The 27,303-nt window shown below is 46.8% G+C and overlaps 1 protein-coding gene across 2 annotated transcripts in view; it reads right to left on the bottom strand.

The window, feature by feature from the left end:
- Positions 1-27,303, bottom strand: part of ODAD1 (outer dynein arm docking complex subunit 1) — a 346,929-nt gene that overhangs the window by 235,764 nt on the left and 83,862 nt on the right. Inside the window, exon 1 of one of the 2 annotated variants that reach the window (XM_077259486.1) lies at positions 13,728-13,752. The exons of the other annotated variant lie outside the window; for it this stretch is intronic. Within the exon in view, the coding sequence (XP_077115601.1) occupies positions 13,728-13,737 (10 nt within the window). The 5' untranslated portion in view covers positions 13,738-13,752. Of the gene's footprint in view, positions 1-13,727; positions 13,753-27,303 lie in introns of those variants that run through there. 2 annotated transcript variants of the gene reach the window in all.

The following is a 27,303-nucleotide window of genomic DNA, read 5'->3' on the forward strand; positions in this document are numbered from 1 at the left end:
TTTTTTATACTGACCGCACAGTACTCTTTCCTGTCTTTTCTTTCTAGGTAGCGTGGCCTCCTTTGCTAAATTCTGTTTTCAGTCTGCGTTTGTAATTTCCCTCTCCTCTCGCAGTCGGTATTTGTGGGGGGCTGCCTTTCCTTTGGGAATTTTCTCTCAGGCAAGATAGTATTCCTGTTTCTTCCTTTAGGTGTAGTTGGTCCTCCGGCCGTGACGAGGTGTCTAGGGAGTGACAGGAACATTCCACGGCTACTTCTAGTTGATGTGTTAAGTTCAGGGTCTGCGGTCAGTATAGAGGCCACCTACTCCAGAGCTCGTCCATGCTGCTCCTAGGCCACCAGTTCATAACAGGTCCCTATAAAATAACTCCAGGCCAACCCCGTCATACGGGTGCGTCCTAGCCATATCATCTGGGGGACGGAGAGAGAAAGAACATCAGAAACAGACACAACAGTTGTGAGGACTATCCTGTGGTGCTCAGCAGGGAGGTACTACAACACACAGGCGCTAGAAGGTAGGCACTGATTTCCACCTGCAAAGGGAACTCTGGATGTGCCTTCGGACCGGTCGGTCTCAACCAGCCCTGTTAGCAGTGCTCTGGATTGCGGATCCCGAAGCCTTCAGTAAAGAGGTAAAGAGACTGCAACCCTGTGTCCTCATTATTCATCGCACCTTGCACCACGCACCATCATCACACCTTTCATTGGATGCCCCTTAGCAGGGTCACGGACTGGGTCTAGCCACCATGACAACCCCAGGACGGAGACAGAGAGGCCCGGTACCGAGTACCCCGCGGCCCTGCGTCTGGGGGTGCTCCATAAACGTGACATGAATCAAACACTGAATCAAAGTCTGCGTTCTAAAATGTCACTTTTCCAGGCCTGCCATGCACCCAAGTAGTACTTTTCCTCCACACATTGGGTATCGGTGTACTCCGGAGAAATTGCACAACTAATTTTTGGGTCCATTTTCTCCTATTACCTCTGTGAAAATAAAAAAAATGAGGTTAAAATTAAATTTTTGTTGGTAAAATGTGATTTTTTATTTCCACAGTTCTCCACTATAAACTTCTGTGAAGCATCTGAGGGTTGAAGGTGCTCATCACACATCAACAGTTTTCACTGTTTAGGCACATTAGGGGCTCTCCAAATGTGAGATAGCATCCTATCTCGATTCCAGACATTTTTGTGATCAAAAAGTCAAACTTTGCTACTTCCCTTCCAAGCTCTGCCATGCACCCAAACAGTGGTTTTCCCCCACATATGAGGTATCGGCATACTCAAGAGAAATTTAGCAACAAATTTTAGGGTCCATTTTCCCCTGCTATCCTTGTGAAAATAACAAGTTTGGAACTAAAGTAATTTTTTTGTGAAAAAAAGTTAAATGGTCATTTTTTCCTTCCACATTGCTTTAGTTCCTATGAAGCACCTTTGAAGGGTTAATAAACTTCTTGGTTTTGAGTACTTTTGTAAACTTATGCAACAGGCTACATTTGGTACATTTGTGTATTTAAAAGCCAAAAGGGAGCAATGTTTTTTGACCTTTGGCAATAAATATTGTGCAATGCTGAAGGATTTGGTTTCCTTATAGGATATCAATTGAAAATCCTTGAATTTGTCAAAAGTGGTATTATTAATATCCATCCTTGTATTATTATTAGCTTTAGAAAGATCCGAAAGAACAATCATACAATGTTCAAGGTCCAATGGTAAAGTTACAGCACCACGTCTACAGGGCCACAGAAGTAACTAATAAGACTACCCCATGTTCCAAATAATTATGCAAATTACATTTTTCTCAGATTTTCCTAAATGGTCGGTGTTATGAGCTGGTGGTTTAGGAGCAACATGGGACGTGCTCTGGAGGAGCTGGTACCTGTACTGACCGCAGTTCCTGAGCTTAACACATCACTAGAAGTAGCCGTGGGATGTTCCTGTCACTCCCTAGACACCTCGTCACAGCCGGAGGACTAACTACCCCTAAGATAGAAACAGGAAAGCTATCTTGCCTCAGAGAAAATCCCCAAAGGATAGGACAGCCCCCCACAAATATTGACTGTGAGTGGAGAGGGAAATTACATACGCAGAATGAAACCAGGATGTAGCAAAGGAGGCCAGTCTAACTAGATAAATAGAACAGGAAAGAATACTGTGCGGTCAGTATTAAAAACTAGAAAAATCCACCACAGAGTTTACAAAAATCTCCACACCTGACTAAAGGTGTGGAGGGTAAATCTGCTTCCCAGAGCTTCCAGCTTAACTGAATAAATCCATACTGACAAGCTGGACTAGAAAAAACATAGAAAGTGCAGAAAGATTAAGTCCACAACAAGTGGACTGCAAAAGAACAAAGCAAGGACTTATCTTTGCTGAACTGGTCAGAATATCAGGGAAATCCAAGCAGAGATGTGAATCCAACCAGGAACCATTGACAACTGGCACAGGCTGAAGGATAGAACCAGGCTAAATAGTCGGCCCAGAAAGACAATCAGTGGAAGCAGCTGCTGACTACTAAATCCAAGGAGCAGCAGTACCACTTAAAACCACCGGAGGGAGCCCAAGAGCAGAACTCGCAAAAATGCCACTTACAACCACCGGAGGGAGCCCAAGAGCGGAATTTACAACAGTACCCCCCCCTTGAGGAGGGGTCACCGAACCCTCACCAGAGCCCCCAGGCCGATCAGGACGAGCCAAGTGAAAAGCACGAACGAAATCGGTGGCATGGACATCGGAGGCAACAACCCAAGAATTATCCTCCTGGCCATAACCCTTCCACTTGACAAGATACTGAAGCCTCCGCCTTGAAAAACGAGAATCCAAAATTTTCTCCACCACATATTCCAACTCCCCATCAACCAACACCGGGGCATGAGGATCAACAGAGGGAACAACGGGCACCACATATCTCCGCAACAAAGATCTATGGAAAACATTATGGATGTCAAAAATGGCTGGAAGGGCCAAACGAAAAGATACCGGATTGATAATCTCAGAAATCTTATAAGGACCAATAAACCAAGGCTTGAACTTAGGGGAAGAAACCTTCATAGGAACATGACGAGAAGATAACCAGACTAAATCCCCCACCCAAAGCCGGGGACCAACACACCGATGGCGGTTAGCAAAACGTTGAGCCTTTTCCTGAGACAACGTCAAATTGTCTACCACATGAGTCCAAATCTGCTGTAACCTGTCCATTACAGAATCCACACCAGGACAATCAGACGGCTCAACTTGCCCCGAAGAAAAACGAGGATGAAAACCAAAATTACAAAAGAAAGGCGAAACCAAAGTAGCCGAACTAGCCTGATTATTAAGGGCAAACTCGGTCAACGGCAAGAAAGCCACCCAATCATCCTGGTCAGCAGACACAAAGCATCTCAAATAGGTTTCCAAGGTCTGATTAGTTCGCTCAGTTTGGCCATTTGTCTGAGGATGAAATGCCGAAGAAAAAGACAAATCAATGCCCATCCTAGCACAAAAGGCCCGCCAAAACCTAGAAACAAACTGGGAACCTCTGTCAGACACAATATTCTCCGGAATGCCATGCAAACGAACCACATGCTGAAAAAACCATGGAACCAAGTCAGAGGAGGAAGGCAATTTAGGCAAAGGTACCAAATGGACCATTTTAGAGAACCGGTCACAAACCACCCAGATAACAGACATCTTCTGGGAAACAGGAAGATCCGAAATAAAATCCATGGAAATATGCGTCCAGGGCCTCTCAGGGACCGGCAAAGGCAACAGCAACCCACTAGCGTGGGAACAGCAAGGCTTGGCCCGGGCACAAGTCCCACAGGACTGCACAAAAGAACGCACATCCCGCGACAAGGAAGGACACCAAAAGGACCTAGCAACCAAATCTCTGGTACCAAAAATCCCAGGATGACCAGCCAACACCGAACAATGAACCTCAGAAATTACCTTACTTGTCCATCTATCAGGAACAAACAGCTTCCCTACAGGACAGCGGTCAGGTTTATCAGCCTGAAATTCCTGAAGCACCCGCCGTAAATCAGGGGAGATGGCAGAAAGAATCACCCCTTCCTTAAGAATGCCAACCGGCTTAAGGACTCCAGGAGAATCAGGCAAAAAACTCCTAGAGAGGGCATCAGCCTTAACATTCTTAGATCCCGGAAGATACGAGACCACAAAATCAAAACGGGAGAAAAACAGGGACCATCGAGCCTGTCTAGGGTTCAGCCGCTTGGCCGACTCGAGGTAAATCAGATTCTTATGATCGGTCAAGACCACAACGCGGTGCTTGGCTCCCTCAAGCCAATGTCGCCACTCCTCAAATGCCCACTTCATGGCCAACAACTCCCGATTGCCGACATCATAATTGCGCTCCGCAGGCGAAAACTTTCTGGAAAAAAGGCACACGGTTTCATCAAAGAACCATCAGAACTCCTCTGAGACAAAACGGCCCCTGCCCCAATCTCAGAAGCGTCAACCTCAACCTGAAAAGGAAGAGAAACATCCGGCTGACGCAGCACAGGGGCAGAAGTAAATCGGCGTTTAAGCTCCTGAAAGGCCTCAACAGCCGCAGAGGACCAATTCGTCACATCAGCGCCTTTCTTCGTCAAATCGGTCAGGGGCTTAACCACACTGGAAAAGTTGGCAATGAAACGGTGATAAAAATTAGCAAAGCCCAAAAATTTCTGAAGACTCTTCACAGATGTGGGTTGAATCCAGTCATGAATGGCTTGGACCTTAACAGGATCCATTTCTATAGACGAGGGAGAAAAAATAAAACCCAAAAAAGAGACCTTCTGAACTCCAAATAGGCACTTAGACCCCTTCACAAATAAAGCATTATCATGAAGGATCTGGAATACCATCCTGACCTGCTTCACATGAGACTCCCAATCATCGGAAAAAATCAAAATATCATCCAAATACACAATCATGAATTTATCAAGATAATTGCGGAAAATATCATGCATGAAGGACTGAAACACAGATGGGGCATTAGAGAGTCCGAATGGCATCACAAGATACTCAAAATGGCCCTCGGGCGTATTAAATGCAGTTTTCCATTCGTCACCTTGTTTTATACGAACAAGATTATATGCCCCTCGAAGGTCAATCTTAGTAAACCAACTAGCCCCCTTGATCCGAGCAAACAAATCAGAAAGCAAAGGTATAGGGTATTGGAATTTGACAGTGATCTTATTAAGAAGGCGATAATCAATACAGGGTCTCAAAGAGCCATCCTTCTTGGCAACAAAAAAGAATCCCGCTCCCAATGGTGACGAAGACGGCCGAATATGCCCCTTCTCTAAAGACTCCTTAACATAACTCCGCATAATGGCATGCTCTGGCACAGACAGATTGAAAAGTCGGCCCTTAGGGAACTTACAGCCAGGTATCAAGTTAATAGCACAATCACAGTCCCTATGAGGAGAAAGGGAATTGGACTTGGGCTCATCAAATACATCCTGGAAATCCGACAAAAACTCAGGAACTTCAGAAGAGGGGGAAGAGGAAATTGACATCAAAGGAACGTCACTATGTACCCCTTGACAACCCCAACTAGTCACAGACATAGATTTCCAATCCAGCACAGGATTATGTCTCTGTAACCATGGAAAACCCAGTACAACAACATCATGCAAATTATGCAACACCAGAAAACGGCAATCTTCCTGATGTGCTGGAGCCATGCACATGGTCAGCTGAGTCCAATACTGAGGTTTATCCTTGGCCAACGGCGTAGCATCAATGCCCCTCAAAGGAATAGGGCTCTGCAAAGGCTGCAAGGAAAAACCACAGCGCCTGGCGAATTCCAAGTCCATCAAGTTCAGGGCAGCGCCTGAATCCACAAATGCCATGACAGAAAAGGACGATAATGAGCAAATCAAGGTCACATATAAGAGAAATTTAGGCTGTACAGTACTGATGGTAACAGACCTAGCAACCCTCTTAGTACGCTTAGGGCAATCAGAAATAACATGAGCAGAATCACCACAGTAAAAACACAGCCTATTCTGGCGTCTGAATCCCTGCCGTTCTGGTCTAGTCAAAATCCTATCACATTGCATAGGCTCAGGACTCTGCTCAGAGGACACTGCCATATGGTGCACAACTTTGCGCTCGCGCAGGCGCCGATCAATCTGAATGGCTAGAGACATAGGTTCGCTCAAACCAGCAGGCGTGGGGAACCCCACCATAACATCTTTAAGGGCTTCAGAAAGACCCTTTCTGAAAATTGCTGCCAGAGCCTCCTCATTCCATTTAGTGAGCACAGACCATTTTCTAAATTTCTGGCAGTATACTTCTGCCGCTTCCTGACCCTGACACAGGGCCAACAATGTCTTTTCTGCATGATCCACAGAATTAGGTTCGTCATACAATAATCCGAGCGCTTGAAAAAATGTGTCTACATTAAGCAATGCCGGATCCCCTGATTCAAGGGAGAATGCCCAGTCCTGAGGGTCACCACGCAGCAGAGAGATGACAATTTTAGCCTGCTGAATGGAATCACCAGAGGAACTGGGTTTCAAGGCAAAAAACAATTTGCAGTTATTTTTAAAGTTCAAAAACTTGGATCTGTCCCCAAAAAACAAATCAGGGGTTGGAATTCTAGGCTCTAAAGCCGGAGTATGGACAACATAATCTTGGATACTCTGTACTCTTGCAGCAAGTTGATCCACACGAGAAAACAAACCCTGAACATCCATGCCAGCGCCAAAATCCTGAACCACCCAGAGATTAAGAGGAAAAAAAAGACAAAACAGACTGCAGAAAAAAAATGGCTCAGAACTTCCTTTTCTTTCTTTTGAGATGCATTTAATTCATTTTTGGCCAGTTGTACTGTTATGAGCTGGTGGTTGAGGAGCAACATGGGATGTGCTCTGTAGGAGGTGGTACCTGTACTGACCGCAGTTCCTGAGCTTAACACAACACTAGAAGTAGCCGTGGGATGTTCCTGTCACTCCCTAGACACCTCGTCACAGCCGGAGGACTAACTACCCCTAAGATAGAAACAGGAAAGCTATCTTGCCTCAGAGAAAATCCCCAAAGGATAGGACAGCCCCCCACAAATATTGACTGTGAGTGGAGAGGGAAATTACATAAGCAGAATGAAACCAGGATGTAGCAAAGGAGGCCAGTCTAACTAGATTAATAGAACAGGAAAGAATACTGTGCGGTCAGTATTAAAAACTAGAAAAATCCACCACAGAGTTTACAAAAATCTCCACACCTGACTAAAGGTGTGGAGGGTAAATCTGCTTCCCAGAGCTTCCAGCTTAACTGAATAAATCCATACTGACAAGCTGGACTAGAAAAAACATAGAAAGTGCAGAAAGATTAAGTCCACAACAAGTGGACTGCAAAAGAACAAAGCAAGGACTTATCTTTGCTGAACTGGTCAGAATATCAGGGAAATCCAAGCAGAGATGTGAATCCAACCAGGAACCATTGACAACTGGCATAGGCTGAAGGATAGAACCAGGCTAAATAGTCGAGCCAGAAAGACAATCAGTGGAAGCAGCAGCTGACTACTAAATCCAAGGAGCAGCAGTACCACTTAAAACCACCGGAGGGAGCCCAAGAGCAGAACTCGCAAAAATGCCACTTACAACCACCGGAGGGAGCCCAAGAGCGGAATTCACAACAGGTCGGTGCAAATGACAGTTAGTCTAATAAAAGTCATCACCCGTTAGAGTATACATCAAATTTTATTGAAGAAACCTCCCAATGATAACAGTATAATCTCCAAAATGAATACAAATTCAAAATGCACTGTTCCAAATTATTAGGCACAGTAGAATTTCTAAACATTTGATATGCTTTAAAGAACTGAAAATGCTCATTTGTTGAATTTGCAGCATTACGAGGTCACATTCACTGAACAAAAAAAGCTATTTAACTCCAAAACATCCTAACAAGCCAAGTTACATGTTAACATAGGACCCCTTCTTTGATATCACCTTCACAACTCTTGCATCCATTGAACTTGTGAGTTTTTGGAGAGTTTGTGCTTGTATTTCTTTGCATGAAGCCAGAATAGCCTCCCAGAGCTGCTGTTTGGATGTGAACTGCCTCCCACCCTCATAGATCTTTTGCTTGATGATACTCCAAAGGTTCTCTATAGGGTTGAGGTCAGGGGAAGATGGTGGCCACACCATGGGTTTATCTCCTTTTATGCCCATAGCAGCCAATGACTCGGAGGTATTCTTTGCAGCATGAGATGGTGCATTATGATGCATAAAGATAATTTTGCTCTTCAAGGCATGTTTCTGCTTTTTATACCATGGAAGAATGTTGTCAGTCAGAAACTCTATTTACTTTGCAGAGGTCATTTTCACACCTTCAGGAAACTTAAAGGGCCCTACCAGCTGTTTCTCCATGATTCCGGCCCAAAACATGACTTGTCCTCCTCCTTGCTGACGTCGCAGCCTTGTTGGGACATGGTGGCCATCCATCAACCATCCACTACTCCATCCATCTGGACCATCCAGGGTTGCTCGACACTCATCAGTAAGCAAGACTGTTTGAAAATTAGTCTTCGTGTATGTGTGGGCCCACTGCAACCGTTTCTGCTTTTGAACACTGTTTAGGGGTGGCCAAATAGTAAATTTTTGCACCACAGCAAGCCTTGGAAGGATCCTACACTTTGAGGTTCGAGGGTCTCCAGAGGCACCAGCAGCTTCAAATAACTGTTTGCTGCTTTGTAATGGTATTTTGTCAGCTGCTCTCTTAATCCACTGAATTTGTCTGGAAGAAACCTTCCTCATTATGCCTTTATCTGCATGAAAACTGTTTGTGCTCTGTTTCAGTCACAAATCTCTTGACAGTATGATGATCACTTTTAAGTTTTCGTGAAATATCTAATGTTTTCATACCTTGTCCAAGGCATTGCTTTTCAGCAGCAGAGAGATCCTTTTTATTTCCCATATTGCTTGAAACCTGTGGCCTGCTTAATAATGTGGAACATCATTTTTAAGTAGTTTTCCTTTAGTTAGAATCACCTGTAAAACTAGTTATCACATGTGTTTAAGATTGATTTCAGTGATCCATTGAGCCCTGAGGCACAATTCCATCCATGAGTTTATTTGAAAAACAAAACCATTAAATCTTTGTGACACTGAAATCCAATTTGCATAATAATTTGGAACACAGTGTATAAAGATTCATGATTGACCGCGTTCACACCACATTTATTGTTATAGTAAGAGAAGCGATATTCCAATATATTCACCTGCAAAAATGAATGAAACGTAACTAGTGTTGAGCATTCCGATACCGCAAGTATCGGGTATCGGCCGATACTTGCGGGTATCGGAATTCCGATACCGAGATCCGATACTTTTGTGGTATCGGGTATCGGTATCGAAACAACATTAATGTGTAAAATAAAGAATTAAAATAAAAAATATTGCTATACTCACCTCTCCGACGCAGCCTGGACCTCACCGAGGGAACCGGCAGCGTTCTTTGCTTAAAATGCGCGCTTTTCCTTCCTTCCGTGACGTCACGGCTTCTGATTGGTCGCGTGCCGCCCATGTGGCCGCGACGCGACCAATCACAGCAAGCCGTGACGTAATTTTCAGGTCCTTCTAGGCATTCAGTATTTTAAAATTACGTTCCGGCTTTGTGATTGGTCGCGTCGCGGTCACATGGGCGACGCGACCAATCACAAGCCATGACGTCACGGGAGGCAGGAAACGCGCGCATTTTTAAAATTACGTCACGGCTTGTGATTGGTTGCGTGCCGCCCATGTGACCGCGACGCGACCAATCACAACAAGCCGTGACGTAATTTCAGGTCCTGAATGCAGAAATAGGCATTCAGGACCTGAAATTACGTCACGGCTTGCTGTGATTGGTCGCGTCGCGGTCACATGGGTGGCACGCGACCAATCAGAAGCCATGACGTCACGGAAGGAAGGAAAAGCGCGCATTTTAAGCAAAGAACGCTGCCGTTTCCCTCGGTGAGGTCCAGGCTGCGTCGGAGAGGTGAGTATAGCAATATTTTTTATTTTAACTCTTTATTTTACACATTAATATGGTTCCCAGGGCCTGAAGGAGAGTTTCCTCTCCTTCAGACCCTGGGAACCATCAGGGATACCGTCCGATACTTGAGTCCCATTGACTTGTATTGGTATCGGGTATCGGTATCGGATTAGATCCGATACTTTGCCGGTATCGGCCGATACTTTCCGATACCGATACTTTCAAGTATCGGACGGTATCGCTCAACACTAAACGTAACTAGAGAGGTTGTATACACAGAAGCTCTTCTATCTCAATTTTTACTGCCTTTTTTTAAACTGTCTCCTTGTTGATGTAATTACATTTTGCGTTAAAAAAAACGACCCATGTAACTACATCTAAAGAATTTCTTTATTATTATTTTTTGCATTGTTTTTCCCTTCTTTGTTTTATAAAAAAGCAGTTGGGCCTGACTCAGGAGTTTTTGACACCTTGAAAATGTTGCACAAGTTTTGTGCAGCTCAAATACCGATCACTAGTCTGTTGCTGCCCTTTTTACTCAAGAAAAGTGGCAACCTGATTTTACTAAATAGTACTTATCAAAAATGCTGACAAGTGTACCTAATGGCTGGTTAAAAGAATCAACTTTCTAGTAAAAGTTGGGTCCAAACTTCTGGGTTGGGGGACCCCGGCATATTGAGTACTCAGTCAGTACCGGGGTCGTGCTTACCGCCTCCGCTCTCAGCGGCTTCTGGGAGAAATAAAGTTCATTTTCTCTCAGGTTTCGCACTTTCAGTACAGCGACCACCTCTCTACTTCTTTACTATGGCTCTTCTTGAGAGAGTTTCAGTGGTGACATCATAAGTACAACATGTGACCACTGCAGTCAATCATTGGCTGCAGTGGTTACATGTTGTAGAGAAGACATCACAAAAAACATCAGTAAAAGGCAATGCTGGGGTGGTAGAGGCTTCAGTATTTCAGTAATATTTGATTTCTCGTTTAAAGGATTAGCAGCCTTGACTCTAGATTTTAATTAAACTGGACGACCACTCTAACTCTATAAACAGGAGAGAAAGAAAACTGCTCCAACCACTTGATTATATCCATTGTTGCCTTCTTGTGGCTGCAATACAAAGAGGCCTCTGTACCAGTGGTAGTTGCATACCAAAGACTTTTTTCTGCTTTCTCGTTCACACAATTACATAAACGTCTTTAAATGAACTCTTCCTATACAGGAAAGGGAGTGTGAAGTGACAGGGGAAGTCCGGTTACATTTGTTGATTCAATTGCAAAATGAAACAGTAAAGGTTATAATCTGACAAATAATTCAACTGTATGTTAAATATAGATACATGTTAAACAGGAAAAACATGGCTGCATATAGATGTTATTGCTGCTCATACATACCGGTATATATGAAAAGACATTAGAGGGGATCTGTCACCAGGTTTTCCTAGTATAAACTATGACAACTGCCTTTAAGGTTTTTTTTTACAGTATTTTACTACACTGTATGTAAGTCCCCAATCCCCTCTTCTTAGCATAAAAACTATTTTTTACCCTCCCCCCCAAACGGCATGGTCCAGTCCGATGGGCGTCAATGATGTTTATCCTCCTGCAGTCATTGTCCTCTTGCTTGCTTCATATGTGGATGACGCATCTCACGTCATGAGGAGTTCATGAGGAGAGAGGACCCTGCCCGCGAGGGCTCACAATCTACAAGAATATCTTATCACCACCTAGTGTCTGAGTATAACCACCATTCTGTTACTGAAAAAAGATTCTATACAAAGACCAATATATCAATAATATCACATACAAAGGACAAATAATGCAACATCATGGGACCACATATTACCACTAATTAGTGACCGAATAATACCACCATTAACAAACATTACTGCACTAATACAAATACGACCTCCAGTAACATTATACATAGGAGCTCTGTATGTAGTATAGTGTAACTGTACAGGTAATATAGTGATCATTAGTGACATTATACATAAGAGCTCTGTAGATAGTGTACAGTGTAAGTGTAATGGTAAAACAGTGATCATCAGTGACATAATACACTGGAGCTCTGTATATAGTGTCAGTGTACAGGTAATACAGTGATCATTAGTCACATTATACACAGGAACTCTGCATAGTGTATAGTGTACAGGTAATAGTGATCACCAGTGACATTATACCCAGGAGCTCTGTATATAGTGTCAGTATACAGGTAATACAGTGATTAAAAGTGACATTATACACAGGAATTATGTATATAGTGTACAGGTTATACAGGGATCACCAGTGACATTATACACAGGAGCTCTGTATATACTGTACAGGTAATACTGGGATCACAAGTAACATTATACCCAGGAACTCTGTATATAGTGTCAGGGTACAGGTAATACAGTGATTAACAGTGACATTATACACAGGAACTCTGTATATAGTGTACAGGTAATGCAGTGATCACCAGTAACATTGTACACAGGAGCTCTGCATATAGTGTCAGTCTGCAGGTAATACAGTGATCACCATCGACATTATACACAGGAGCTCTGTATATGGTATATAGCGTAAGTGTACAAGGTCATATAGTAATCCCCAGTGATAATATACACAAAAGCTCTGTAGATAAGATATAGTGTAATGTGTAAAAGTACAAGTAAGGGTACCGTCACACAGTACCATTTTAATCGCTACGACGGCACGATCCGTGACGTCGCAGCGATCGTATGATTATCGCTCCAGCGTCGTAGACTGCGGTCACACTTTGCAATCACGGCGCTGGAGCGATGCCGAGGTCCCCGGGTAACCAGGGTAAACATCGGGTAACTAAGCGCAGGGCCGCGCTTAGTAACCCGATGTTTACCCTGGTTACCAGCGTAAACGTAAAAAAAAACAAAACAGTACATACTTACATTCCGGTGTCTGTCCCCCGGCGTTCTGCTTCTCTCCACTGTGTAAGCACAGCGGCCGGAAAGCAGAGCGGTGACGTCAGACGTCACCGCTGTGCTCGCTTTCCGGCTGGCCGGCGCTCACACTGCAGAGAAGCTGAGACGCCGGAGGACAGACACCGGAATGTAAGTATGTACTGTTTGTTTTTTTTACGTTTACGCTGGTAACCAGGGTAAACATCGGGTTACTAAGCGCGGCCCTGCGCTTAGTTACCCGATGTTTTCCCTGGTTACAAGCGAACACATCGCTGGATCGCTGTCACACACAACGATCCAGCGATGTCAGCGGGTGATCAAGCGACGAAAGAAAGTTCCAAACGATCTGCTACGACGTACGATTCTCAGCAGGATCCCTGATCGCTGCTGCGTGTCAGACACTGCGATATCGTAACGATATCGCTAGAACGTCACGAATCGTACCGTCGTAGCGATCAAAATGGCACTGTGTGACAGTACCCTAATACAGTGATCAGTGATATAATATGCAAAATAGTATACAGTGTACAGTGTAAATATGCATGTAATAAAGTCATCACCAATGACAGTATACATAGGAGCTCTTTAGATAGTATATAGTGTATAGTGCAAGTGTACAGATAATACAGTGAGCACCAATTAGACTATACACAGAAGCTCTTTATATAGTGTATAGTGTAAGTGTACAAGTAATTCAATAATCACCTGTAATATTATTATGCAAGAATTCTCTGTAGATATTATATAGTGGAAGTGTACAGGTGATACTGCAATCACCCGTGACCATCTAAGCTTTGTACATTGTTCATAGTGTATAGTGTAAAGCTACATGTTATACAGTACTCACCAGTGTACATTTGTAGATAATATATAAATGTACAGGTAAATCCAGAGACCCACTGACGATGTCTGGGTTTGATGTAATTCATTTTTGCTTTTCTTTCTCATCCAGCACACACCACTAGGAATTCTTTCAGACAGGACTCACACCTGCAGAAAGTAACACACAGACATCTATAGCTGATCACTTCTAGAGCACCATCCACACTTTTTAGCCTCACTTTTATACAATGCACCATATGAAGAAGAAAAATGTCCTGTCTCCCTACCCAATAACAGTACCTACCTTTTCCCCCACAATTACAGTATGAACAAAAATAAAATATTTTGCAGTATTACAGTAGTGATGTCCCACCTGCATAGTAGAAATGTATCCCTCTGTGGCCCTCATAATGTGTTAATGTTTATGTCCCCTTTTGTGATCCCAGCACTATAGTAAAATTCCCCTATAATTGGCCTCACACAGTAATAATATCTCCAATAATACTCATCCACTAAGATTGTTTCTCATTCTGGCTCTTATACTGTAATAATGCCTTTGTCTTTGCCCCACTACTGTAACAATGTTCCCGGTAATGGCCCCAATACTTTAATTTTGTGCCCTATCCTGGACTTAATAATACAGTATACGGGTGCGTCTCACAAAATTAGAATATCATTAAAAAGTGAATTTATTTCAGTTCTTCAATACCTAAAGTGAAACTCATATATTAGATAGAGTCATTACAAAACAGAGTGATCTATTTCAAGTGTTTATTTCTGTTAATGTTGATGATTATGGCTTACAGCCAATGAAAACCCAAAAGTCATTATCTCAGTAAATTAGAATACTTTATAGCAACAGCTTGAAAATTGATTTTAAAATCTGAATGTTGGCCTACTGAAATGTATGTTCAGTAAATGCACTCAATATTTGGTTGGGGCTCCTTTTGGATCAATTACTGCATCCATTTGGCGTGGGGTGGAGGTGATCACCTGTGGCACAGCTGAGGTGTTATGGAAGCCCAGGTTGCTTTGATAGCAGCCTTCAGCTCATCTGCATTATTGGGCCTGGTGCCTCTCATCTTCGTCTGTACAATACTCCATAGATTCTCTATGGGGTTAAGGTCAGGTGAGTTTGCTGACCAATGAAGCACAGTGATACTGTTATTTGTAAACCAGGTATTGGTACTTTTGGCAGTGTGGACAGGTGCCAAGTCCTGCTGGAGAATTAAATTTAAATCTCCAAAAAGCTTGTCGGCAGAGGGAAGCATGAAGTGCTCTAAAATTTCCTGGTAGATGGCTGCGCTGACTTTGGTCTTGATAAAACATAGTGGATGTACACCAGCAGATGACATGGCTCCCCAAACCATCACTGATTGTGGAAACTTCACACTAGACCTCAAGCAGCTTGGATTGTGGCCTCTCCACTCTTCCTCTAGACTCTGGCACCTTGATTTCCAAATGAAATGCAAAATGTACTTTCATCTGAAAACAACACTTTGGACCACTGAGCAACAGTCCAGTGGCTTTCTCCTTGGCCCAGGTAAGACTCTTCTGGCGTTGTCCATTGGTCATGAGTGGCTTGACACAAAGAATGTGACACTTGTAGCCCATGTCCTGGATAATACGTCTGTGTGTAGTGGCTCTTGAAGCAATGACTCCAGCAGCAGTCCACTCCTTGTGAATCTCCCCCAAATTTATGAATGGCCTTATCTCAATCCTTTCAAGGCTGCGGTTATCCCGGTTGCTTGTGCACCTTTTTCTACCACACTTTTTCCACACTTTTTCCTTTCACTCAACTTTCCATTAATATGCTTTGATACAGCACTCTGTGAACAGCCAGCTTCTTTAGCAATGACCTTTTGTGGCTTACCCTCCTTGTGGAGTGTGTCAATGACTGCCTTCTAGACTCCTGTCAAGTCCGCAGTCTTCCCCATGATTGTGGAGCCTACTGAAACAGACTAAGGGACCTTTAGAAACGCTTAGGAAGCCTTTGCAGGTGTTTTTGTTAACTCTTCTACTTTACTGAGATGATGACTTTTGGGTTTTCATTGGCTGTAAGCCATAATCATCAACATTGATAGATAAGTAACTTGGCACTCAACTTAATAAATTGTGATGATGATTTTTTATTCAGATGGCAGTCCAAAATTAAACGTTTCGGTCAGACATTAGACCTTCTTCAGTAAACCGACTGCTTTAGATATTTAGGATGGAGGATATCTCTAATTAATGAGTAGGTCCTAGACAATGGTTACAAGTGGACCTGTCTGGGAATAGTAGTTGCCCAGGTATGTCACCAGGGAGGAGTATCGTGTATGGGCCTGGTGTTCCAGGTTTGGAAAAAACACTGTACTGATAACTCAGTATAAGGGTATATGTCCACAGAGGTATAGTAGGAAGTGTAAATGCCAGAGGCATAAAGAGGAACTATGTAATATATATTATAGCCGCAAGAGCCAGTTAGTTCAATTGAGTGGTATTGTTATTATTGAGGATGTATAGAGGCGTCTAATGAAACGGGCGTGCTAGATTTAACACGTAGCCCATGTGCGGTATGCCTCAACGCGGTGTCCGCCGCTAGTTGAATCAACTTTTTATCACAATCACAATTTATTAAGTTGAGTGCCAAGTTACTTATCTATCATTTATCTACTGGTGTGGGAAACCTATCTTGTGCACCAACACAGTTGTGCCACGATATACTTCACTATAATCATCAACATTAACAGAAATAAACACTTGAATTACATCACTCTGTTTGTAATGACTCTATATAAAATATGAGATTCACTTTTTGTATTGAAGAACTGAAATAAATTAACTTTTTGATGATATTCTAATTTTGTGAGATGCACCTGTAATAATGTCCCCTATACTGTCCTAAATAGTGTAATAATGTCTCCTGTCCTGACCCCAGTACTGTAATAATGTCCCCATCTTGGCACTCTTCACAGAAACATTTAAGGGAAAAAAAACATATTGTCACTTGTCCATGCTCACATGACGAGCAGCGTCGTCTTTCTTTTCCATAGCCATGGGGCCTGTCTGATGCAATTCAGTGACATAATACAAAGCTGGCGATGGCCACTCCATTGCCATCTGTTTGCCTCTGATAGTCCAGTGGCTTGTGTATATAAAGCAGTGGCTCTCTGCTCTGCAATACATTTTAGCTGAATGTGTGTCTGAAGACATGGATCCAGTTGAACATAGTACTCACATTGGCAGCAGAAAAAGCCCAGATTGCAGGAAAATGCAAAGTTGATTCAAAAGTCTTTGTGCTTATATGGCTGCTTACATTTCTTAACTGTGTCTTTCCACAAAAATATTTCTCACCTAGTCAAAAGGCGGGTTATAAATGTATAATCGCCCACAAGTCATTAGCATTAGGACCCAAGACCCCAATCCAAAAGGATTTATAATGAAAAAGTGGTCATGGGTGCGGAACTCTACTAGACTTGAATGTATCTAACATTCCCATAGAGATTGGTACATGTGTCACCACCGCTCCACCAATTTTAGTGATTGATGAGACTAATAGTGATTATACATTTATCACCTCTCTATAAGATTAGTAATACATATCTTTGGTAGGAAAATCACTGTGATAAATCATTATTCAGGTGTTACTTTTTGGATTTCTTGCTTGAATAAATATAGGAAGGCATTTCTGCACTCAGTCATAAGGACTCTCTGGAGGAAACAGAAGATTATTATAATTCATTTTACTAACAGTACTGGAAAATATTTTCTTTAAAAGTATTGGAAACACATTTGCAATGGATGGTGAGCTGACTCCAGAAGTTTATTAATGAGAAGCGCAGGACAAAGTAGAATATAGAGACTTGAATGCACACAGATTTAGATGAGCCCTTACCAAATGACTCTTCAGTGCGAACAACGGATTTCTTTAACAAGCAAGCCATGAAACATTATGCAGACAGAAGGCGAGGGGCGCAGCCATGTGCCATCAAAAGAGGTGATATGGTTGTTGTGCGTCAAAAATCAACCAACAAAACTTCAGCTGTATATAGTTCTGCAAAATATAATGTTACTGAGAGAAAAGGCAATATGGTCACAGCTGAACGAGACGGACACTCCATCACTCGAAATTCCTCACATTTTAAAATTATACCGCAGAACAATAGTAATGAACTCCCACCAGTGGAAGATTTGATACCCGACGGTAGAGAGGACCAACAAGAGGTGGCTGATCCGTCAGCACTGGACACCCCCAATGAACCCAGACATTACCCTACACGGGAAAGAAGGGCTCCATCGAGACTTATTGAAGAAATATATTTAAAAAAAAAGGGGGGAATAAGATAATGCAGACATATGGTTTTTCTTGGATATTTTCATGTTGGTGCATTGTCAATATTGGTTTTAGGTTGTTAATAGTGTTGAGCGATACCTTCCGATATCGGAAAGTATCGGTATCGGAAAGTATCGGCCGATACCGTCAAAGTATCGGATCTAATCCGATACCGATACCCGATCCCAATGCAAGTCAATGGGACGAAAATATCGGAATTAAAATAAACCCTTTATAAACTTGTAGGTTCATTCTACATGAAGGAAAACAACTAAGAATAATGTAGGATGTATTGGGGGAGGTGGCGGAGACATTAAAGGCACAGAGGTTTAGCCCAATCAAATAGAATAGCAGGATTTTTATTTTTTTTTATGACGTTCGGTGTTAGAAAGATTTTGACTGTTATTTTTTTTTATTTTATTTTGTCAGATATTGATGTTTCACTACTTCCACGCCCTTCACCTTCTTTTTTACTTCTCCCACACTTTCTTCTTCATTATCCTCATCATCAGCTTCTTTGACATCAACTTCTTCACCTTATTCATCTTCTTCTTCATCTTCTACCTATTATTTTTTTTGTTACATTGTTCATATTCTTTTTATTTTACTATTATCTTCTTCATATTCAACTTCTTCATCATATTCTTATTTGTGACAGGCATTCCCGTAGTTGTTATCTATAAAAGTTTGAAGATTACACCTTCCGTTCTGCCTGTCACAAAACAGTTACATTTGTCCGCGTTCAGTTTGGCCTGCAGCATCAGGCTTTATCCAGGGGCACCACGAGGAGGAACGGACTCACCCCCATACACTGCTTAGTCTTCTTCTGCTTATAATTTAGATAATATCTTTTGCTCTGATATTTAGTCTTATGCTTAATGTTCTTCTGCTCTTTGTTCTGCAGCCTCTTGTTCTTCTGCTTCTCGGTCTTCCAGGTCGTCGTCGTCTCCAGGGTCGTCGTCTCCGGGGTCGTCGTCATCGGGGTGGTCTTCAGGGTCATCGTCTCCAGGGTCGTCGTCATCACGGTGGTTGTCGTCTCCGGGGTCGTCGTCATCGGGGTGGTCTTCAGGGTCATCGTCTCCAGGGTCGTCGTCATCACGGTGGTTGTCGTCTCTGGTGTCGTCGTCATCTTAGGGGTGGTCTTCCGGGTCATCGTGTTTAGTCTCTTGAACTTGGAAATGTAGCAGAAGGTACAAGAAGGCTGAGAAAATGCCGAGAAACAGCTGATGGAACTGGAACTCGGATGGCTACCCGAAGGTCCAAGAGCCAATGGAACTACCGAGGACCAGCTGACGTTACTGGAACCCGGTTACTAAGCAGGAGGTACCCGTGCCTGAAAGCACTACCAAGGACCACCTGACGTTGGTGGAACTCGGATACCCAGAGGGAGGCACCTAAGCCAAAGGCTCTGCCCGGAACCAACTGACGGTACTGGAACCAGGATGGGGAGCAGAAGGTACAAGAGCAAAAGACACTGCCGAGAACCAGCTGACGGTGCTGGAACCCGGATGGGTAGCCGAAGGTCCAAGAGCCAATGGAACTACTGAGGACCAGCTGACATTACTGGAACCCGGTTACTAAGCAGGAGGTACCCGTGCCTGAAAGCACTACCAAGGACCACCTGACGTTGGTGGAACTCGGATACCCAGAGGGAGGCACCTAAGCCAAAGGCTCTGCCCAGAACCAGCTGACGGTACTGGAACCAGGATGGGGAGCAGAAGGTATAAGAGCAAAAGACACTGCCGAGAACCAGCTGACGGTGCTGGAACCCGGATGGGTAGCCGAAGGTCCAAGAGCCAATGGAACGACCGAGGACCAGCTGACGTTACTGGAACCCGGTTACTAAGCAGGAGGTACCCGTGCCTGAAAGCACTACCAAGGACCACCTGACGTTGGTGGAACTCGGATACCCAGAGGGAGGCACCTAAGCCAAAGGCTCTGCCCGGAACCAGCTGACGGTGCTGGAACCAGGATGGGGACCTATTCAAGCTTGTCTTCCTAGAGCCCCAACTGGCGGTGTTGGAGCCCAGGGTCAGCAGGAGGAGGAGATGGAGCAGAGTGTAGGCCGAAGCCTGCACTGGCGGCAGCTTTGGGTCTGTTGTGCCTGCGTGGCTGTTGCAGGACACGTTGCCGGCTGCACAGCAGGGGAACAGCTGGCGGTGCTGAACCCCACTGACACATTGGCTGGTGTTTTTCTCTGTGCAGCTAGCAGTACCGGGCCCCAACTGGCGGTGTTGGAGCCCGGGCTCTGCAGGGGGAGCAGAGTGTAGGCCGAAGCCTAATTGAACCAATTTCAAAGGTAACCTTTAACCCCCCCTCAGGTGTTACAAAGTAGAAGAGCCACAGCTTATGCAGCAGTAGTGCTGCACAAGTCAAAGGTTGCTCTTTTAATTTTTCTCCTTGCACACGCTGAATGAAACACGTATAACATTTAGCCCTTTATACAGTCAAACTGTGTTGGAGGCGCGAGTTCCCTTCGTAATGAGACGCAGCACAGATGTCAAGAATCCCACCTTGGTGCTGGGTGCAGCCTCCTGAGCGTTGTTATTTGCTGTACAGGAGTCTGCGCTGTCGTGTTATCCCCTGGCCTAGCGCTGTTAGCGCTGCCCATCTTCTGACATCATTTAATGTCGGCCGGTGCGGTTCGCGATGACCATGAATCCCAGCCCCGCAGTGTCTTAACATTGTTAAAACACTGCGGGTCTGGGATTCATGGCCTGGCGCAGCACATATGTTCGCCTCTCACACTCGGGTCCTTACACCCGCTTCAGACTGTGCGGCGTCAGCTGATCCCTTATCGCATGCCACGGCCATGAAGCCGCACAGTCTGAAGAAGGCGGAAGGAGATGAGGGACAGGCGAACTGATGCACTGCTCATGCCCATCAATCACACCCTCGCAGTCCCAATAAATAAGACACCGAGGGGCGTTGTGTGGGTCAGGGCGGCCGCAGAGGCGCAGGCAGCCAAACAATGATGCCAGAAGACGGGCAGCGCTACCAAGGGGGTTGCAGCGTGTCATTACAAAGGAAAGTCACACCACCGGGACGGTTAAATGGTCACACAGAGGACACATTTTAGACGTGTTTTCAGTTCCTCATGTGCGAGGAGAATACGTTTATGAGCCACCTTGCACACATGCAGCATTACCGCTGTACAAGGTGGCTGTAAAACGTACAAACGCCTGGGGGAGGGGGGACAGGTTCCCTTCAATTTCAGTTCTTGTGTCTGCGTGGCTTTTGCAGGACACGATGCCGGCTACACAGCAGGGGAACAGCTGGCGGTGCTGAACCCCACTGACACATTGGCTGGTGTTTTTCTCTGTGCAGCTAGCAGTACCGGGCCCCAACTGGCGGTGTTAGAGCCCAGGGTCAGCAGGAGGAGGAGATGGAGCAGAGTGTAGGCCGAAGCCTGCACTGGCGGCAGCTTTGGGTCTGTTGTGCCTGCGTGGCTGTTGCAGGACACGTTGCCGGCTGCACAGCAGGGGAACAGCTGGCGGTGCTGAACCCCACTGACACATTGGCTGGTGTTTTTCTCTGTGCAGCTAGCAGTACCGGGCCCCAACTGGCGGTGTTGGAGCCCGGGCTCTGCAGGGGGAGCAGAGTGTAGGCCGAAGCCTAATTGAACCAATTTCAAAGGTAACCTTTAACCCCCCTCAGGTGTTATAAAGTAGAAGAGCCACAGCTTATGCAGCAGTAGTGCTGCACTAGTCAAAGGTTGCTCTTTTAATTTTTCTCCTTGCACACGCTGAATGAAACACGTATAACATTTAGCCCTTTATACAGTCAAACTGTGTTGGAGGCGCGAGTTCCCTTCGTAATGAGACGCAGCACAGATGTCAAGAATCCCACCTTGGTGCTGGGTGCAGCCTCCTGAGCGTTGTTATTTGCTGTACAGGAGTCTGCGCTGTCGTGTTATCCCCTGGCCTAGCGCTGTTAGCGCTGCCCATCTTCTGACATCATTTAATGTCGGCCGGTGCGGTTCGTGATGACCATGAATCCCAGCCCCGCAGTGTCTTAACATTGTTAAAACACTGCGGGTCTGGGATTCATGGCCTGGCGCAGCACATATGTTCGCCTCTCACACTCAGGTCCTTACACCCGCTTCAGACTGTGCGGCGTCAGCTGATCCCTTATCGCATGCCACGGCCATGAAGCCGCACAGTCTGAAGAAGGCGGAAGGAGATGAGGGACAGGCGAACTGATGCACTGCTCATGCCCATCAATCACACCCTCGCAGTCCCAATAAATAAGACACCGAGGGGCGTTGTGTGGGTCAGGGCGGCCGCAGAGGCGCAGGCAGCCAAACAATGATGCCAGAAGACGGGCAGCGCTACCAAGGGGGTTGCAGCGTGTCATTACAAAGGAAAGTCACACCACCGGGACGGTTAAATGGTCACACAGAGGACACATTTTAGACGTGTTTTCAGTTCCACATGTGCGAGGAGAATACGTTTATGAGCCACCTTGCACACATGCAGCATTACCGCTGTACAAGGTGGCTGTAAAACGTACAAACGCCTGGGGGAGGGGGGACAGGTTCCCTTCAATTTCAGTTCTTGTGTCTGCGTGGCTTTTGCAGGACACGATGCCGGCTACACAGCAGGGGAACAGCTGGCGGTGCTGAACCCCACTGACACATTGGCTGGTGTTTTTCTCTGTGCAGCTAGCAGTACCGGGCCCCAACTGGCGGTGTTAGAGCCCAGGGTCAGCAGGAGGAGGAGATGGAGCAGAGTGTAGGCCGAAGCCTGCACTGGCGGCAGCTTTGGGTCTGTTGTGCCTGCGTGGCTGTTGCAGGACACGTTGCCGGCTGCACAGCAGGGGAACAGCTGGCGGTGCTGAACCCCACTGACACATTGGCTGGTGTTTTTCTCTGTGCAGCTAGCAGTACCGGGCCCCAACTGGCGGTGTTGGAGCCCGGGCTCTGCAGGGGGAGCAGAGTGTAGGCCGAAGCCTAATTGAACCAATTTCAAAGGTAACCTTTACCCCCCCCTCAGGGGTTACAAAGTAGAAGAGCCACAGCTTATGCAGCAGTAATGCTGCACAAGTCAAAGGTTGCTCTTTTAATTTTGCTCCTTGCACACGCTGAAAGGAACACGTATAACATTTAGGCCCTTACACAGTCAAACTGATTTTGAGGCGTGAGTTCCCTTCGTAAAGAGACGCAGTACAGCTGGCAAAAATGCCACCTTGGTGCTTTGCGCGGCCTCCTGAGCATCGTTATTTGTTGCACAGGAGTCTGCGCTTTTGTGTTATCCCTTGGCCTTGCGCTGTTAGCGCTGCCCATCCTCTGACATCATGTTATGTCGGCCGTTGCGGTTTGCGATGACCATGAATCCCAGCCCCGCAGTGTCTTAACATTGTTAAAACACTGCGGGGCTGGGATTCATGGCCTGGCGCAGTACATATGTTCGCCTCTCGCTTGGGTTCTTACACCCGCTTCAGACTATGCGGCGTCAGCTGATCCCTTATCGCATGCCACGGCCATGAAGACGCACAGTCCGAAGAAGGCGGAAGGAGATGAGGGACAGGCGAAGAAATGCACCGTTCATGCCCATCAATCACACCCTCGCAGTCCCAATAAATAAGACACCGAGGGGCGTTGTGTGGGGCAAGGCGGCCGCAGAGGCGCAGGCAGCCAAACAATGATGCCAGAAGACGGGCAGCGCTACCAAGGAGCTTGTTGCGTGTCAATACAAAGGAAAATCACACCTGAGGGACGTTTTAATGGTCGCAGAGGACTCATTTTTAGACGTGTTCACTTCAACATGGGCAAGGAGAATAAGTTTCTGAGCCACCTTGCACACATGCAGCATTACTGTCGTACAAGGTGGCTGTAAAACGTAAAAACGCCTGGGGGAGGGGGGACAGGTTTCCTTCAATTTCAGTTCTTGTGTCTGCGTGGCTGTTGCAGGACACGTTGCCGGCTACACAGCAGGGGAACAGCTGGCGGTGCTGAACCCCACTGACACATTGGCTGGTGTTTTTCTCTGTGCAGCTAGCAGTACCGGGCCCCAACTGGCGGTGTTAGAGCCCAGGGTCAGCAGGAGGAGGAGAGGGAGCAGAGTGTAGGCCGAAGCCTGCACTGGAGCAAGTTGAAAGGGAAACTTTAACCCCCCCCCCCCCCCCCAGGCGTTTGTAGCTGAAAGAGCCATCGTGTACAGCACTAATGCTGGAAAAGGTAAACTTAGCTCTTTTAATTATGGTCCTTGCACATGCTGAACCTAACACTTATGAAAAGTGTCCCCTCCTACCGTGATACCGTCCGGTTGGTGGAACTTTCCTTTGTGATGTGACGCAGCACAGCCGTCATTCTTACCCCCTTGGCGCCGTGCGCCGCCTCCTCAGCGTTGTTTGAATCAGTCACGGAGCCTGCGCTGTTAGGTTAGCCCTTGGCCATGCACACATTTTGCGCTGCCCGTCTTCTGACATCATTTGGTGTCAGGCTGGCTGTGCCTGTGCGGCCGCGCTGGCCGAGATCCCGCCTCGTACTGTCTTCTGATTTAATCCCACTGGGGGCCTGAGATCCGTGGCCATGCGCAGTGCATATCCTCGCCTCTCACTCCCCTCCCTACGGCTTCTTCAGACTGTGCGGTGTCACGGCCGTGGCATGCTATTAGGGACCAGCTGACACCGCACAGTTTGAAGAAGCCGTAGGGAGATGAGTGAGAGGTGGAGGTTCAGATATGCACTGCGCATGTCCATGGATCTCAGGCCCCCAGTGGGATTAAATCAGAAGACAGTACGAGGCGGGATCACGGCCAGCGCGGCCGCACAGGCGCAGCCAGCCTGACACCAAATGATGTCAGAAGACGGGCAGCGCAAAATGTGTGCATGGCCAAGGGCTAACCTATCAGCGCAGGCTCCGTGACTGATTCAAACAACGCTGAGGAGGCGGCGCACGGCGCCAAGGGGGTAAGAATGACGGCTGTGCTGCGTCACATCACAAAGGAAAGTTCCACCAACCGGACGGTATCACGGTAGGAGGGGACACTTTTCATAAGTGTTAGGTTCAGCACGTGCAAGGAGCACCACGAAAAGAGGCACTTTTTCCCTTTGCATCATTACTGCTGCACAAGGTGGCTCCTTCAGTAACAAATGCCTTGGGGGGGGGGACAGGTTCCCTTAAATTTAACTTGTTGTGCCTGCGTGGCGGTCGCAGTACACGTTGCCGTATACACAGCAGGGGAACAGCTGGCGGTGCTGAACCCCAATAACAGAGGAGGGACTGTTGACTGTGCGGACAGCACTTCTGGACGGCAACTGGCGGTGTTGGAGCCCAGGGACAGGTGGAGGAGGAGGAGGTAGGAGGAGGTAGGAGGGATTGCCACACACACAGCAGGGGAACAGCTGACGTTACTGAACCCCAATAACAAAGGAGGGACTGTTGACTGTGCGGACAGCACTTCTGGACGGCAACTAGCGGTGTTGGAGCCCAGGGACAGGTGGAGGAGGAGGAGGTGGAGGAGGTAGGAGGAGGTAGGAGGGATTGCCACACACACAGCAGGGGAACAGCTGACGTTACTGAACCCCAATAACAGAGGAGGGACTGTTGACTGTGCGGACAGCACTTCTGGACGGCAACTAGCAGTGTTGGAGCCCAGGGACAGGTGGAGGAGGAGGAGGTGGAGGAGGTAGGAGGAGGTAGGAGGGATTGCCACACACACAGCAGGGGAACAGCTGACGTTACTGAACCCCAATAACAGAGGAGGGACTGTTGACTGTGCGGACAGCACTTCTGGACGGCAACTAGCGGTGTTGGAGCCCAGGGCAGGTGGAGGAGGAGGAGGTGGAGGAGGTAGGAGGGATTGCCACACACACAGCAGGGGAACAGCTGACGTTACTGAACCCCAATAACAGAGGAGGGACTGTTGACTGTGCGGACAGCACTTCTGGACGGCAACTAGCAGTGTTGGAGCCCAGGGACAGGTGGAGGAGGAGGAGGTGGAGGAGGTAGGAGGAGGTAGGAGGGATTGCCACACACACAGCAGGGGAACAGCTGACGTTACTGAACCCCAATAACAGAGGAGGGACTGTTGACTGTGCGGACAGCACTTCTGGACGGCAACTAGCGGTGTTGGAGCCCAGGGACAGGTGGAGGAGGAGGAGGTGGAGGAGGTAGGAGGAGGTAGGAGGGATTGCCACACACACAGCAGGGGAACAGCTGACGTTACTGAACCCCAATAACAGAGGAGGGACTGTTGACTGTGCGGACAGCACTACTGGACGGCAACTAGCGGTGTTGGAGCCCAGGGACAGGAGGGGGAGGTGGAGGTGGAGGAGGTAGGAGGAGGTAGGAGGGATTGCCACACACACAGCAGGGGAACAGCTGACGTTACTGAACCCCAATAACAGAGGAGGGACTGTTGACTGTGCGGACAGCACTTCTGGACGGCAACTAGCGGTGTTGGAGCCCAGGGACAGGTGGAGGAGGAGGAGGTGGAGGAGGTAGGAGGAGGTAGGAGGGATTGCCACACACACAGCAGGGGAACAGCTGACGTTACTGAACCCCAATAACAGAGGAGGGACTGTTGGGACTGTGCGTACAGCACTACTGGACGGCAACTAGCGGTGTTGGAGCCCAGGGACAGGAGGGGGAGGTGGAGGTGGAGGAGGTAGGAGGAGGTAGGAGGGATTGCCACACACGCAGCAGGGGAACAGCTGACGTTACTGAACCCCAATAACAGAGGAGGGACTGTTGACTGTGCGTACAGCACTACTGGACGGCAACTAGCGGTGTTGGAGCCCAGGGACAGGAGGGGGAGGTGGAGGTGGAGGAGATAGGAGGGATTGCCACACACACAGCAGGGGAACAGCTGACGTTACTGAACCCCAATAACAGAGGAGGGACTGTTGGGACTGTGCGTACAGCACTACTGGACGGCAACTAGCGGTGTTGGAGCCCAGGGACAGGAGGGGGAGGTGGAGGTGGAGGAGGTAGGAGGAGGTAGGAGGGATTGCCACACACACAGCAGGGGAACAGCTGACGTTACTGAACCCCAATAACAGAGGAGGGACTGTTGACTGTGCGTACAGCACTACTGGACGGCAACTAGCGGTGTTGGAGCCCAGGGACAGGAGGGGGAGGTGGAGGTGGAGGAGATAGGAGGGATTGCCACACACACAGCAGGGGAACAGCTGACGTTACTGAACCCCAATAACAGAGGAGGGACTGTTGGGACTGTGCGTACAGCACTACTGGACGGCAACTAGCGGTGTTGGAGCCCAGGGACAGGAGGGGGAGGTGGAGGTGGAGGAGGTAGGAGGAGGTAGGAGGGATTGCCACACA

The sequence above is a fragment of the Ranitomeya variabilis genome, chromosome 4 (genome assembly GCF_051348905.1).
Source record: "Ranitomeya variabilis isolate aRanVar5 chromosome 4, aRanVar5.hap1, whole genome shotgun sequence".
Classification (NCBI taxonomy): domain Eukaryota; kingdom Metazoa; phylum Chordata; class Amphibia; order Anura; family Dendrobatidae; genus Ranitomeya; species Ranitomeya variabilis.